Source organism: Trachypithecus francoisi, unplaced genomic scaffold, assembly GCF_009764315.1.
Source record: "Trachypithecus francoisi isolate TF-2019V2 unplaced genomic scaffold, Tfra_2.0 Lachesis_group0, whole genome shotgun sequence".
Lineage (NCBI taxonomy): Eukaryota > Metazoa > Chordata > Mammalia > Primates > Cercopithecidae > Trachypithecus > Trachypithecus francoisi.
The window spans coordinates 30940229-30956438 of NW_022681453.1; the positions used below are offsets into that span (position 1 = coordinate 30940229).

The 16210-nt window shown below is 39.6% G+C and overlaps 1 protein-coding gene across 14 annotated transcripts in view; it reads right to left on the bottom strand.

Annotated features, from left to right (window-relative positions):
• Positions 1 to 16210, bottom strand: part of CADPS (calcium dependent secretion activator) — a 487588-nt gene that overhangs the window by 232420 nt on the left and 238958 nt on the right. For all 14 annotated transcript variants that reach the window (XM_033210318.1, XM_033210317.1, XM_033210316.1 and 11 more), the window contains exon 6: positions 14465 to 14586. In XM_033210318.1, the coding sequence (XP_033066209.1) occupies positions 14465 to 14586 (122 nt within the window). The remainder of the gene's footprint in view (positions 1 to 14464; positions 14587 to 16210) is intronic.

Here is a 16210-nt window from a genome sequence, read left to right on the forward strand (position 1 = left end):
TGAAGTTGGTAGCTAATCTGAGTTTACTGTAATTAAAACTAATTGTATTAACCTTGGTTTTAATACTTTCTTGGCAGACCCATTGTCACTTAAACTTAACATGTGCAGTATGGATTTGGTGCCCTGATCACTGATGGATATTTAAAAATTAGGAAGAAACTAACAAAAACACTCTATTTACAAAAGGACTTACACTGTTACTAGTTCTTGTGAAAGACCTGAAAAGTCCCACAATGACTGTGTTTGTTTCATATGCATTCTTTCTCTGAATATTTTAATTCACGGCTTTGTTTTCTCCTGATGCTTCCACCCAAGATCCGGCACAAATATAACTAAGACATTAATTGCCCTCACTTCCATGTACAAACACCACAGTGGAATCTGCTTGCTAGTTACATGAAGTATCACTCTGCTGTTTATATAATAGCTCTAATTGTGCAGCTTTTTATGTATCCAGACAAATGGAGCAAATTGAGATTGCTCAGTGAGACTGGGCAGTGACCTTCATTTGAGCACAATGATTTGCTTGCTGTTTGTATACAAACAGCTGAACCACATCTTAATTCCAGGCTCAAATTTAAAAGCTGTAATGAATTGTCTGAGGCTGCAAGACAGAGACAGTTTCCTAGTGGTAGAAGCTGAAGAGATAGAGGTCTCCGCAAAACAAATACAGCAAGTGACCTTCAGCCATTCACTTTCTCCCGGTATACACGATGATAGAGGTTGAGCAGATGTGATGTATTCACTAAAATAAGGTAACCAACTGTCCCAGTTTGGAATGAAAAGTCCTGGGTAAACTATAATGATTTGGTCACCCTATTCACCAACATACAGGAAGTAACTAGCTGTGAACTAATAATATCATTTCCTAGGAATGGATGCAAAAGGAATAATCATATGAGTATACAAGTTTTCATACAAGGTTATCTATCATATGCATATATCTGTGGATGGGTGTGGACACACCCACAGGTACAGAAAAACAAACTGGAAAACAATGCCAAAACATATACTGTGATTATTGCTGGATATAGGGGATCATGAGTAATATTTAATTTTTCCTTACACTTTTCCTCAATATTCTGCAATAAGGATTATAACTTTTTGGTCAGAAAAACATAAAATATTATTTAAAAAATGTAGCCAATAATACCGACCACACTACTTTATATAAAATAGTTATCAAACAAATATTATTTGAAGTATATGCACAAAATATGCATTTTTCCTCCAGACTTTTTAGCAGTTGTGTCTGTTGCGAGAGTCCTGGGTCCAAGATTCCACTGTAAAGTTGGAGTCAAGCCTGATTTATTTACATATAATTAAACATTATGCTCATGAAAGACTTCAAGTATCCAACACTGACATTATCTACAGAGAACAGCTCACTCACTCAGTGGGACTGGGCTCACTGTAGGTTATTTCTCAAAATAGTTTCCCGTGAATAATACCTCCCTACCCAGCAGCGAGCATGACCACAAGCACAGTGCAATCTGACTTATAAACCAAGCAGGAAATGAAATCTAGAAGGGGAAGGGAATGCGTTTTCTTTTTTTGGTTTGGTGTCAATGTCACCCTGATGTCAGCATGTAACATTCTGTAAAAGACACGTCTCTGCTAAAGTGGAAAAAGAACAAATTTGGTACAGCTGTAGAGTAATCATTGTGGGGAATAAATCGGCCAGCTTGAGAACTCACTGCCCCAGTTCACAGCTGTACATCCACTGTCCACATGGTTGTGAGAGATGCCAGGTGACTTCAACTCACTCAAGGTCATTCACCGAGACGCTAGCACTACAACTTACAAATTGGCAAGCAGTGTGTGCAGAGCAGCATTTGGTGGTAATAAACAATCGCAAATCCCGAGAGAAGAGCCAAGTGTTGTCCACTGCTAGAATGCAACCTCCAGAGGGCATAGTACAACCCTTGGAAAAAGAGCAGACAATGGGAATGAAAAGGAGTGAGTCTGGGCTCTACATCCCAATGTATCTTGAACCCGTCCCTCTCACTTGCTTTCCTCTGCCATCATCGACCACCATCCTCTCTTACACGATGACAGCCACAGCCTCCCAACTGGTGTCCCCACTCCCATTGCTGCTCATGCCTCATGCAGTCATTCTCCACATAGCAGCCACACTGATCTGTTAAATACATAAATCCAACCAGGTTACTTTGGGACATAAAACCCAAACCTCCTGCCTTAACCTCCAGATTCTGTGGGATCTGGCCCAGCCAGCCTTGCTGACTTGCTGTCTTCTCCTTTCCCTCTCCCCGTGCTCCACACTCAGGTCTTTTTCTTGCCCTCCACAGGCGCCTTCTTGCCATAGGGTCCCGGGACTTGGCGCTTCTCTCTGCTCACCATGCTCTTTACATAACTGGCTCCCTCTTGTTTAGGTTTAAGGGCAAATGCCACCTCTTGGGGATATTTTTTGACCCCTCTAATTAAAACAGCTTCTCCCCAACTTGGTAAATTTCCACCAAATCACCACCCTACATCTTTGCTTCACAGCAGTGGTGGAGGGGCCATGAACCCACATTTTGGCTGAATGCTAAATAGGTTGACGATTAAAAATGAATATTTGGCCAAAGCCAAATATGGATGTCACTGAATAAACTTCGGAGGGTACAAGAATAAACTGAAATTAACATTTTAGTTATTATTACAATGTTATTATTAAAAACTTAATTAGCTTAAATTTAAACTTTTGTTACTTCCCCCTGCTGCCTCTATACAGCACATTTAGGACAGACACCAAATGGATATCTACTTTGACTTGAGCTTGGTGGGAAGTGAAATATTTTGGGGCCAGCTCTTTCAGTATGGCCAATTTCTGACAGTGACATTGACAGTGGGTTGTTAAGCTTTTTCTCCTCCCAGAGAGGAAGGAATTAAGGTAAGCCTTATCTTATTTCATTTAATATGATGAATGCTAGTGCCTCAGACAGGTCTAGAGAGATTAGCATTATGATATAACCTCATCTTTACTTTTCTGCTTTGCATCATTATTTAAATTTTTTGAAGATTTCTTGGCTCAAAAGTGATATAACATTCTTCTTAAAGATATCAAGTTGTATTGTTTTACTATGTATCTTCTTATTCATTTGTTTATTCATATAAAATAGTTTTAATGAAAAATTTTTACATGTTAACATGCTAATATATATTTGTATATATTTTTGGAGCTCCACTAATATAATTCAACATATAAAGCACATATGAAGATTTTTTACCCCAACGTGCATTTGGAATGCTCACCTATTTTAAAAATGAATATTCAGATATTAACACTAAGTCAGAATGATATGCCTTGCTTGTATTACAGACATTATCACATTGATTGGGTATGATGATTATCTATGTGTTTCCATGATCACTGAGCATGCACAAGCCCAGAAATTTCAGAAATGACTTTGAAGTAACACTTGACTATTTGGTCTCCCAAAGGCAAGTTGAAGACAAAGGTATATAAGAGATTTTAACTGAATAATAAGACCAAAGCCAAACTTGAAGGTATCTCCACCCAATGACTTAAATGTGCCTTGTATATTGTTTGTGCCATTAGATTGTGGGTGCCATAACAGCTACATTTCTGCTTTTGTTCACTGTTGTAGCCCCAGTGCCTCAAAGGTACAGTATTTATAGCACACTGCAGCCACCCAGATAAGTGAGATGAAGGAAGGGCAGACTGAATGAACCCACGAGTCTGGCCAGTAGCATCTTATGCACTTCTCTCTGTGATTTGATTCTCCCCCTGATTTATAAGTGTTTGTGAGATCTGCGTGGGATGCTTGGTTCTGATTACAAATGACAAAAATTGCACACTGAGTTCTTCTAGAGGGTGCCATTTCTAGAGACTAGGCTGTTTTTGAGATTCATTTCATTTGAGGTCTCTTTAAAGCAGGAAGGTAAAAGAGAGAGAAACATTTTCTAGGTTCCAAGACCTGCTACATTTGGCTCAACAGAAAATCACCTAATTCTGCTCTTGGGGTAGAAATAGGTTGAGTGATTTGACACAGCAGGGAGAAAAACAAGGTGACATCACATGGCAGGGCAGAACTGGGACATCACACCCGGAGCCTCCTGCCTCTAATAGTCTTCAATGATTGATCCTGCAACTCTATTGTACTACTGCATGTACAAAGTCATGGGAGACAAGAGCACTCTTTTCGTTTCTTTCCTCTCTAGTAAATTTACAGAAGAAGAACATCCAAAACAAAACCCTGCCATTATTAGATTGTATAGCGTCCTACTTGCTGAAAGTCAGATTTACAGAGATTTACCTGTGTTGGATCTAGCAATTCTTTGGTGTGTATATTTGTAGGTGTGTGTATGTATTTTATTCATTACTTAATAAGTGACATTGATTTGGTGTCAAGAACTCATACAATGGATTCATTTTACTTCTTGGGCTTTCTCTGTTTTTCTTTTTTTCCCCTCCCCAGATACTTTGCAGCCATCTTCTGTTCTTTTAGGTATGGAGCCTCATTTAGATGGAGAGATCTGCACTATAATTATCTTTATAGTCATCAGTACTCTAAAGAGGTTTTCAAGCCCATCACATTGAGCCCCTTCTCAGCTTTTCCATACCCCTTTACCACTTGCTGCTAAGGTTTAGCTCTGAATCAACCAACATTTATTAATCATCTTTACATGTAAGGCATTATAAGAAAACTAGCCTGATATACAGATTTTTTTCCAAGTACAAGTAAGGGATCTACATATAAATGAACACATTCCAAAGGAAACTAAAAAAGGCATCTGAGAGATAAAGCGTCTTTAGCTTCTTTAGTTCACACCAACTGACTTTGATGGTCTGTGCTGTTTTCCTTTTTTACCCTGGGTCCACTGACAGCAATAATGATTAAAATAAGAATAACATCTCTTACATCTGTGCCAAGTGCTTTGCATATGTGAAATTTGAAATGTTATTAAGCAGTCTATGGTGTAGGTATCATCAGTATTATTTTGTAAGCGAAGAAACTGAGGTTCAGAAGGATTTAGTAGCTCACCCACCATAACAATGACAGTGGCACAGGTGAGATTCAAACTAGGGGTTCTATCACCCCAAAGTTTTTGCTTTTATGCCTATGCTGAACCTTTATTTTTTGTATAATTACTGAAATGTTTCCACCCAGACTGCAGCTGTTAAAGACTGCCTGAAATAGCTGCCTCTTTTCAAACCATCTAAACTGGAAGCTACGGGCTGGCATGAAAGCTTTTGAATTCTTACCAAGGAACCCAGGTGACTCTGAAGGACTCCAGAGTTTAAACAGCAGAGCCCTAGAAATTTCCAAAACCCCTGATAATTGGCATCATGCCAAGATGCTGTGTCCTCCCCGAGGGCCCACATCCATCTGCACCCTTATAGTGAGGCGAGTTCCATATCCACAGCACAGGGGCGTTGCTGGAAGATAAATAAGTAACTGACAAACACATAGAAAGTATTACCTTAGCTGCACTCTAGCCTCTTGAACAATGGCCCTGATCTAGAAAGAAGCCAGAACAACAGGCTTGTGGAGACCCAGGCTGTAGAGGGCTGTGCCTCTGGAGGAGGACTCATGGAGGATGCTGCCTTTTGGATTCCTCTTGCCTTTGAGAACTAGTTCTTTTATCATCAAATCAAAGGCAGTCCACCCTCAGAATATGTCCTCTGGCTCTGGAAAGGATTTTGGCAATGGTACTCACTTCTACTTTGGCAGCTTTGGCCGTTTGATTTCCAGGTGTTTGGAGTCTGAATGTGTGGAGCTGTAGGATTTGGGGGCAGGCTTCCTAACTTCTCTGAGCTTCTCTTTTTTCCATCCATTTCTTAACAGTATCGTGTGGAATTCAGTGACATTATAGTGAGTTTTTGGCTATTAATACTATTTCCTGAGAGGTTACAATATGCTGGTCATTGAACTCAGCCCTTAACATAGATCAGATTGATTTTTCAACAACAGCCCCATAGGGCAGTTGTGTTCTTGTCTTTCTTTCAAATTAAGGGAAATGGAGGCTTAATGGGGAGAAGCTACTTGGTCAAGGTTACCCAGCTGGTGAGTGGTGAATCTGTGATTTAAACCCAGGTCTGTCTGACTCTTAGCCATATGGTTCCAGCTAGTTCAGTGCCTGGTACTTAGATTTCAATAAATGATAGGGGCAGTTGTTATTGATAATGATTCCCTTGAGGATGATGATCATTATCACTAGGGTCTTTCTGGGCTTGTGTAAATGTCTCAAGGGCAGAGATCCTCTTTTTAGACTCACATGTGTTACACCTCACAGTACTGATGTATGTGGGTCAAATTATGCCTGCTGAGTGTGTACACTGATGTGGAACACCTGTGCCGGTGTGTGCGTCAGCACATTCATCTCCATTTAAATACGGGCTGGGTTTTAATCCACAAAACAACTGAATTTATGGAAAGGAAATGCACACTTTTAGATAGTTTTGTTGAATATCCAATGTTAATTAAGTGACTCTGTTTTAGAGATCTAATTCCTTTTAGAAAGGTAGAGTGGCAGAATGGATGAAAAGCACAGGCTTTGGGTTTGTCTTTTGGCTTAGCTATTAGATCTGCATATTGATTAAATCACTTCACCTCTCTGGATTTCAATATTTCCATTAGTAAAATGGGAATAACAATAGTACCTATCTCATAGGTTATGGCAGGGCCTTAAATAAAACGATGACTGTGGAATACCTAGCATGGCATCTGGTCCGTAGAAGATACTGAATCAACATTAATGATTACTGTTTTAGACTCAGGCCACCTTGTTTCCCCCTATGTCCCCTTTGCCATCCAAACAAGAATAAAGCCATGATTATAATAGTCAATAGGACTACTATCTGCCCAAGCATTGTTTTAAGCATTATATATATATATATATAGTAATTAATTTTCATAAGAATGTGGAAATGGAGGCACAAAGAGTTAAGCAGCCTGCCCACAGTCACACAGCGGATATATGAACCCAGTGCTCTGGTTCCCAATTTTGTACTCTTGTCCATGACACTATACTGCTTCTGAACACTGATGAATCTAAATCAAGTATCTGTTGTTTTCTTATTAGTGAGGATTTAGAATTTCTAGACCTCATTCTGTCATTACAGGCAAATAACTTTATGACATTCTTTCCTATGTTCTCCCTGATCACTAAATAACAAATACAGTGGCTTTTCACACTTGGAGAGAAATGTATTAAATTGGATTTCTTCTGAACAGTGATAGAAAAACAGTCCAGTTCTTAGATTACTCCAGATATAAGTGGCAGGTAATCTTCTCAGGCAAGGTATTAGAGAAGCTGAATCAGAAGGGAAATGACCTATAGTCACTTAGTCCCTAAGGGTTTTTTAAAAAGAGTACAGCCTTGTTTCATAGCTACACAAGATTAGACTACTCATGAAATCAGAACTTTCATAGATTTTTCACATTTAGATGGAGTGTCAATGTCTAACTGACAAACTCCAGCCACTACTTGATCATCCAATTCTGAAACTCCAACTAATTCCAGAAATTTCATCAACTCAGAGTTAGCTGCAATTCCTGAAAACTCTGTCTTAAGTTCTGTCATTATGGTTCTTCTGTGGGTCGGTTAGTTGGATGAAATAATTATAGAATTGTTGAAGTAGAAGGGACCTTGGATTCCACTTTTCAGGACTTGGAGAAGTTGGAAAGCTTGGTGGCTTACATAAGACAGGTTGGCAAATTTATGATCGAGCCGGGAGCAGAACTAGGAGCTTTCTCTCCAAAACTTGTTCCCTAGCACCTTGATTCCTTCCCACTGTCTATCCTACTGTCTGTTGTCCTACCAGTCTGCCCACCTTCACCCTTCAGCTCACAAACACACACAAACTAGTCTTAAATAAACATTGGGAATTCTGGACCAAACATTCTGGTCTGAGAGGCAGGACAGTGTCTGAGCATCCCAAACTGTGATTATAATTTTACTTCCTCCCATCCTACGTATCTTCTGGGAGCCTAGCAAAATTGAATTTCTGGGTCAGTGTTGACTTTTACCATTTATGATTTAATTAACTTGGAAAGAAATTAAACCTTTTTCCAGAAGGAAAAAACAGAAGAAATGGCATCTAAGCTCCACGTTCTCACTACATCATGTCTCTACATAAATATCTCCTGGACTGTGAACTTGAGCATGGAGTGTCAAGACAGGAAAGGAGCTGATTCTCAGGAAGCCTCATTTCCTTTCCCATTCAGTGGCCTTTGAAGTTCTCAAAAGCTACCATGGCTCCTGGAATATAGACCATGCCCAGGCACTCAGATATTTCCAATCAACCCTCCTCCATGGGTGTACAACTTCAAAGGTCACATCTGTGTTATCCCTCAGTCTAACATTAAAGCCTGGCAAATAGTATGTGCTCAATAAATACTAGTTGACCAATATATGGTTCCAAGTTTACTCCAGTCCTTAAAGATATTTCCGGTTTCAAGATGGAAATACAATCATATTTTCCCTGGCTTAAACTCCGGCAATAGCTTCTCCAGGGTCTTGGAATAAAGTTTAAACCCTTTGTGTGGCCCCTAGGACCCCTAAGTTGTCTGGCTCTGCCCTGCTCTCTGCACTGTCCCTGTAAACACTCTCCCTCAATGACTGATCTCTAGGCACACTGTCCCCCTTTCTGGTTCAGGACACTTCAAGCCCCTCCCTACCTCAAAGCCTCGCACTTGCTGTTTCCTCTTCCCTATGCCCCTGCTACTCTCTATCACAGCAGCCTGCTCATTTCTTTCAGAACGCAAATTATAATCTGTTGTTACCCTTATATATTCATTTGTTCATTTGTTTATTGCCTGTGTCCCTTACTGGAATGTTTGATCCACAGGCCAAGGCTTGAGATATGTTATTCATAGCTGTAGCCCCAGCACTGGTTGGATACAAGGAAAGCATCCTGCGCATACACTTGCTGAAGGAATGCAAGTATCTACCCTTTCGTATCATCATATCACATCTAAATATCAAAGAAGCCATTCAGGACAGATATTCTGCCTCCATTTAAACCATTCCAAGGCCCAGTACACAGAAAACATAAATTGAAAAAGGAAGCACCATTAAGAACATAATACGTGAGGCAAGCAACTGGAGGGAACAACTTCCTTTTCTGGCTTTGTAACTGACTTAATGTGGGAACAATTTAATAGAACTCCATTTCTATGAATAATTTGGGCATGATAAGCCTAGCCTATTCTGCACTCTACCATGAGGATGAATAATATATTTCACAGAAGAAAAGTGTTACAGGAAGTTGTGTTTTGTGTTGTTTTTGATTTTTGTTTGTCTCATCAGATGAGATGTCGTTGAAGAACACTAGGGCCGTGACAAGATTTCCCAGTTAGGGCATTTTATTTTCTCATTTCCTTGGAAAATACCAAGTTTCCAAGTTTGGTTGTGTTTTCTAATCCCTGGCAATAATGAAATTCATATGTCACGAAGCCTATGTCCTGTCAGAGAGTAATGAACTTGTTAAATAATCAAATGCCAAGTGGCATCTTTGGTTTCAATTCAGTAGAATGTAATTTCAGATACATTAGCACAATACTGGGTTGCTAATTAAACTTCCTTTCTTTTCAGCAAAATTATTTAAGTGTTCCAGTATTTAATCCCTGGGGCATGGTTATTATAGAGGGTAACTTACTTTGTACAAAACTACCAATACATATAATTTTGGAATATATTTTCTACTCAGGGAATATGTCAGATTTTTTTACATCAATTTTTTTTCAAATTAACATAATTTGCCTACCATCTTCCCAAACTCTACCATTTCTGTATACCAATGCAAGATACTTTCATGATTACTTTTCATCGTACCCACATAGCACCTGTGCTATTATTTACTTAATATATTTTATTTAAATTGATTCACTTTTAAGTGTTACTGTATTTCTTTAAAAAGGAAGTCTTATGTCATCACTACAAAAGACAAAACAGCACCATCAGCCATGAATGGAAGGTAAGCATAATGGGATCTAAACAAGGCTATGAAACCTTAACTGGATGCTGTTGCCTGCAGAAGGCTCTGAGCCTGAGACCTGTGGAGGTGTTAATGACCTACTAGCATCAAATTAAAATGTTCTCCTTGACCTTATCAGAAGAACTGAAAAATAAATGGAAAAGGAGTGCCTTTCTTTTCACATAATTTCATCTCACAATGCCATGTTCTGGTATTATTTAACATAATCTCTGTTCTTAGTAAAGGTAAGAGTGCCACCCTTTGAAATATATCACCTTAGAGCAAGAACAGCCCTCTGCTCTAGTTCAAAGAAAGTGGGAAAATATATTCCAAATGCTTTGGAATCCCCAAAGCATTTCCCTTCTCCATCTCCATGCCTTCCTGAGGCTGCTGACCTAATGGCAGGATTTGAAGCACTTCTGCCTAAGTATCCCCATCGGTTTCCCATCAGAAGCAAAAACAACCTGTTGCAAATGGAGACAGTATTGTAAAATAAATACATCTCATGAAAACTTGATCATACATTCTCCTGGGTTTCTATGTTCAAAACGCAGGAGAGGAGGACAACAGAATTGAGAGGACGTAGTGTGCTTGAAAATAACTAACAGGTATCAAACAGATTGATCAAGTGAAGGATGAATATAGGCCAGAATTTAGCTGAGAGTATAAGAGGCTGCCCCGCCTTCACCACACACACCATTTTTTCCAACCACAAAGTATTAATATATTTAACTAATGAACACAGTGTTATTATATTATATAATTGATCCAATAGGACCATGCTGAGCGGGGTCCTGGCTATAAGTGAAGAGATGGCACTCTTAAAGGAGGCGAAGGATGGGAAATGTCGATTCCATACATGAGGATTCCAAATAACATACTCTTAGACAAACTGGGTTATGTTATGTACGCCTGAATTTTTGGCTATACTTGAGAAAAAAAGACAACAGCCAAATTCCTTGTAGACATGTGCTATGGCACAATGTTAGGGTTCCAGTTATGGGGTGTAGTACTCGGTAGCAGCAACCATGGAAATTGAGTAATAAACAAAACACGCTCAAATGGAGTTTTGGTTTTAGAATATATAAATAAAGCATGGGCACCAGCTGGCTGTAAAAATAGTCAAAGACAAGATTCAGAAGATGAATAGGGCAGGAAAAGGGCTAAGCTTGTCAGAGGATGAAGTGGAGTTATTAGGACAAATTAAAGATAATCCCTGAAAGGAAAATTTCTGTAATAATCAAAATCAAGGAGCAGAGATGACAGCTGGAGATTAGTAATAGGAGAAAGTGTAAGTGGGAGGGGAGAGAGTGGAGAAAAGGAGAAGAAATAAAGCTTCAAAGAAAAGAGATGATGAAGAGGCTTCTGAGTAAGTTAAAACTAGGGAGGCAGGAAGAAAATGGAACTGCACAAACAGGCTGGTTCATCCTAACAGATAAAACTGGAGGCAAGATAGGTGCAGTGGCCCATGCCTGAATCCCAGTACTTTGGGAGGCTGAGGCGGGAGCAGGTCACTTGAGCCCAAGAGTTCGAGACAACCAGCCTGGGCAACATGGTAAAACTCTGTCTCCACAAAAATATACAAAAATTAGCTGGGTGTTGTGGTGTATGCCTGTAGTCCCAGCCACTCAGGAGAGTGAGGTGGGAGGATCACCTGAGTCCAGGTTGGCCAAGGCTGCAGTGAGTTGTGATCGCACCACTGTACTCCAGCCTGGGTGACAGAGTAAGACTCTGTCTCAAAAGACAAAACAAAACCCAAACCCCAAAACAAAACAAAACAACTTGGAGGCAGAGGAAAACTACTGGAAGTGAACTGTGACAAAGAAAAATGGTTGAAAAGAGTATTGAGTACAGAATTGTGGATTTAGAAGGAAAATAAGTAAAGGATATAGGAGAGTCTACACATAAAGGATAGACAGGAAGACACATGAGTGTTGTACATTTCAAGCTTCCGGTATATCCCTTTGGGATACTATAGAAATGGAAAATACAGGGCACTTGTACTCCTTCCTCTCCCATGGCAGATATTACAAGTTGACCTTGGCACTATTTTCCTCTGAGTATGGATTTGGCCTCGAACACTTCTCAGTACAGCACTTTAGGTAGCTACCACTGATTGATTTGACTTGACCCACGAAACCTGAATCCTTAAGGTATTACAAAACAAACAAATCAACAAACTTATTGACTGAAGAGGAATAAAAATGTATACTTCTTGCTGGAAAAGCAAAATGTTTCAATGTGAGCTGTTTCTGTTTACAGACATCATAATCCACATGTGTAGTTATGAGTAAGTATGTGTATGAAACATGAATATTTCAAGCAGGTAGACTCAAGCATTCTGTAATTATTTGTAATCTGAAATTCTGTTTTAACCATTTACAAGCACAGGAAAATCAACTCATCATTTACCCTGGTAACTGAAACTGTTGCGTCTGATCAAATGTTACAAACTGTGTTTTGAATTATAATAGCTCATATGAAACAACAGTCTGTTAGAATAATCAGAACTTTCTCCTTCCTTCTCAATGTTATAACACCATATTGGGCCCAGCATCTTAAAAAGTTGGCAGAAATACCAAATAGGTTGTTCTTCCCCCATATATCATACATTTTTAAAAAGCACAAATAAATAGTGCAGTATAACATAAGAGCATGGAAAATGATCAGACCATTTGAGGAATAACTGGGATTTCATCAATGGCAGTAAAAAAGAAACCATATTCATTGTCAGTTTGAAACTCAGTTATAAAAAAAGGAAGGAAGGGTGGTGTGTGACAAGGTGCACTGGTTTCCATTTCCTCTTGTACACACTCATTAATTTCTCCCAGCTTCTGAGCATCTAAGGCTTTTGCCTATTCATGCAAAGAGCCACTTGAAGGCATACAATGCCCTCAGATTTTCTCTAGTCCAGGAAACATTCAGTGCTTTCTTTGAACTATTTTGTTTGAACATCCTGGTAAGTTATTCATGTTCTGCCAAACAGCTCATAATGCTCTGGGGGAGGAGAGGCAGTGAGCTACTGTTCGGGGTTTCTCTTTTGATGACTCTCTTATGAATTAACACCAACACAAAAAGATGCTCATTAGTCTAGATGGGCTTACTGAGATACAACAGGAAGGGAGAGAAAAGTAGTGGGTAGGGAGGGAAGGCAGCAATGATCTCTCAAGAATCTTTGAGGCCTGAGAGTCTATTGACTCTAATGAACAAACCCATTATTGCTCCTGTGGACCATTGAAACAGGACCCTAACTGACCTCCTGCACAACCCTGCCCACCCACTCCCCACCCACTGCAGCCAGAGTCATCTTTTCAAAATACATCTCCAATCCATGCTTTCCTCGCCAAGGCCTAACAACTTCCCCATGGTATGGCCCTGCCTGCCTCTCTGGCAGCTTATGGCACCCCTTATTCTCCAAACTCCAGCCCCACTGGCCACCTTTGAATTTCTCCTTGCCCAGGGCCTTTGCTAACCACAGGACCTTTGCACAAGCTGTTTACTCTACCTAGAATGCTCTCCGCCCACCCCCACTCCCATTGCTCAACTTTAATAATATTAGCTCAAATATCTCATATGTCCTAAGGAAGGCCTATTCTGTATCTGTCCTCACAAACTGGTTCAGGTCCCTCCCGCTATCTCCTCTCAAAGCGTCCTTTGTCAGCATTTATAACTATTTATAATTATATATTTGTGCCATTACTTTTCTGATGGTCCCATGAAACTGTGAGCTGTGGAGGGCTACACCAGTGACTACTTTCCTTTCCACCATACAATAATACCTTGTACACACACATAGTAAGCATTTGAGACAATTATATTGACCCAATGAATTAATGTATTATGTAACATACTACCTTGCTAATACATTCAGAACTATGACATATAGGAAAAAAGTTAGACAAAAACCTAAACATCATATGTTCTCACTAATACGTGGGATCAAAGCTATAAGGATGCAAAGGCATAAGAATGATACAATGGACTTTGGGGACTCGGGGGCAAGAGTGGGAAGGGGGTAAGAGATAACAGACTACAAATTGGGTTCAGTGTATACTGCTCAGGTGATGACACCAAAATCTCCCAAATCACCACTAAAGAACTTACCAATATAACCAAATACCACCTGTTCCTCAAAAATCTATGGAAATAAAAAAAATTTTTAAGTCTTATACTGAAAACCAAATATTTAGAAATTTTAATAAAGTAAACTTATATCAAACGTTCCTGCACATTATATTGATGAATGGAAATTGTGACTAATCTCTCAAGGGTAAATACTTAAAACCACCAGAAAGGAGACTGTTTCTTTAATTTTCTTCAGTTCTCTGCTTTGAAGGAACTAGAATCTTTGCTATGGCTGCCAAATAAAAAGGTAGGCAAATCATCTTTTGAAAAATAAACAAGGTTTATGTCTTCTAGGATCTCCTAGGGAAACCAGATCTTTACCTTGGAGTTGGCCAAAATGGAACTAATGGCAGCAACCCTCTATAAGATGGACCCTGGAGAAACATAACTTACGTTGGTTTAGAAGCCTCGGCCTGATCAGTCTGTAGCTTCTCTCCTCCTTCCACCTCCATTGTACAATATACGATGCGATTTGGAGCCAAAGATTTGAGGCCTTGGACTTCCATGATTACCACCTGAAAAGAATTCCACATAATCGAGGTTATTGGCAAGGCCCCTGGCAGCATTACCCAGAGGAAAATACATAAATGAGAAGCTACAGAGAATACCAACAGGTATCTGATGGCTTCTATTAGGTTTGTACCAGTCATGCTGGGACCAGTCTAGCACGAAAATGCAATTCCTCATAGTGTAGCTGATTGCCTGCCAGACAGAAAGACAAGGCTCACTAATTCAAATGCTCACAGGGGTCAGACAGGCATACAAAATGGGCTACTCTTTCTGTGTAAAGCAAATAAGATCAGTTTTTCATTTCTACCAAGAAACAGGCTCTTGTTTTCTTTCTTTTTCTTTTTCTTTTTTGGTTTTGTTTGTTTTTGTTTTGAAATGGAGCCTCACTCTTTTTTTTTTTTTTTTTTTTAGAGTGTGGAGTGGGAAATCAGGGGTCTCACAGCCTTCAGAGCTGAGAGCCTCGAACAGATTTACCCACATATTTATTGACAGTAAGCCAGTGATAAGCATTGTTTCTATAAATTATAGATTAACTAAAAGCATTTCTTTTTTTTATTATTATTATACTTTAAGTTCTAGGGTACATGTGCATAACGTGCAGGTTTGTTACATATGTATACTTGTGCCATGTTGGTGTGCTGCACCCATCAACCCATCAGCACCCATCAACTCGTCATTTACATCAGGTATAACTCCCAATGCAATCCCTCCCTCCTTTCCCCTCCCCATAATAGGCCCCAGTGTGTGATGTTCCCCTTCCCGAGTCCAAGTGATCTCATTGTTCAGTTCCCACCTATGAGTGAGAACATGTGGTGTTTGGTTTTCTGTTCTTGCGATAGTTTGCTGAGAATGATGGTTTCCAGCTGCATCCATGTCCCTACAAAGGACACAAACTCATCCTTTTTTATGGCTGCATAGTATTCCATGGTGTATATGTGCCACATTTTCTTAATCCAGTCTGTCACTGATGGACATTTGGGTTGATTCCAAGTCTTTGCTATTGTGAATAGTGCCGCGATGAACATACATGTGCATGTGTCTTTATAGCAGCATGATTTATAATCCTTTGGGTATATGCCCAGTAATGGGATGGCTGGGTCATATGGTACTTCTAGTTCTAGATCCTTGAGGAATCACCATACTGTTTTCCATAATGGTTGAACTAGTTTACAATCCCACCAACAGTGTAAAAGTGTTCCTATTTCTCCACATCCTCTCCAGCACCTGTTGTTTCCTAACTTTTGAATGATTGCCATTCTAACTGGTGTGAGATGGTATCTCATTGTGGTTTTGATTTGCATTTCTCTGATGGCCAGTGATGACGAGCATTTTTTCATGTGTCTGTTGGCTGTATGCATGTATTCTTTTGAGAAATGTCTGTTCATATCCTTTGCCCACTTTTTGATGGGGTGGTTTGTTTTTTTCTTGTAAACAAATAAGTTCTTTGTAGGTTCTGGATATTAACCCTTTGCCAGATGAGTAGATTGCAAAAATTTTCTCCCATTCTGTAGGTTGCCTGTTCACTCTGGTGATAGTTTCTTTTGCTGTGCAGAAGCTCTTTAGTTTAATTAGATCCCATTTGTCAATTTTGGCTTTTGTTGCTGTTGCTTTTGGTGTTTTAGACATGAA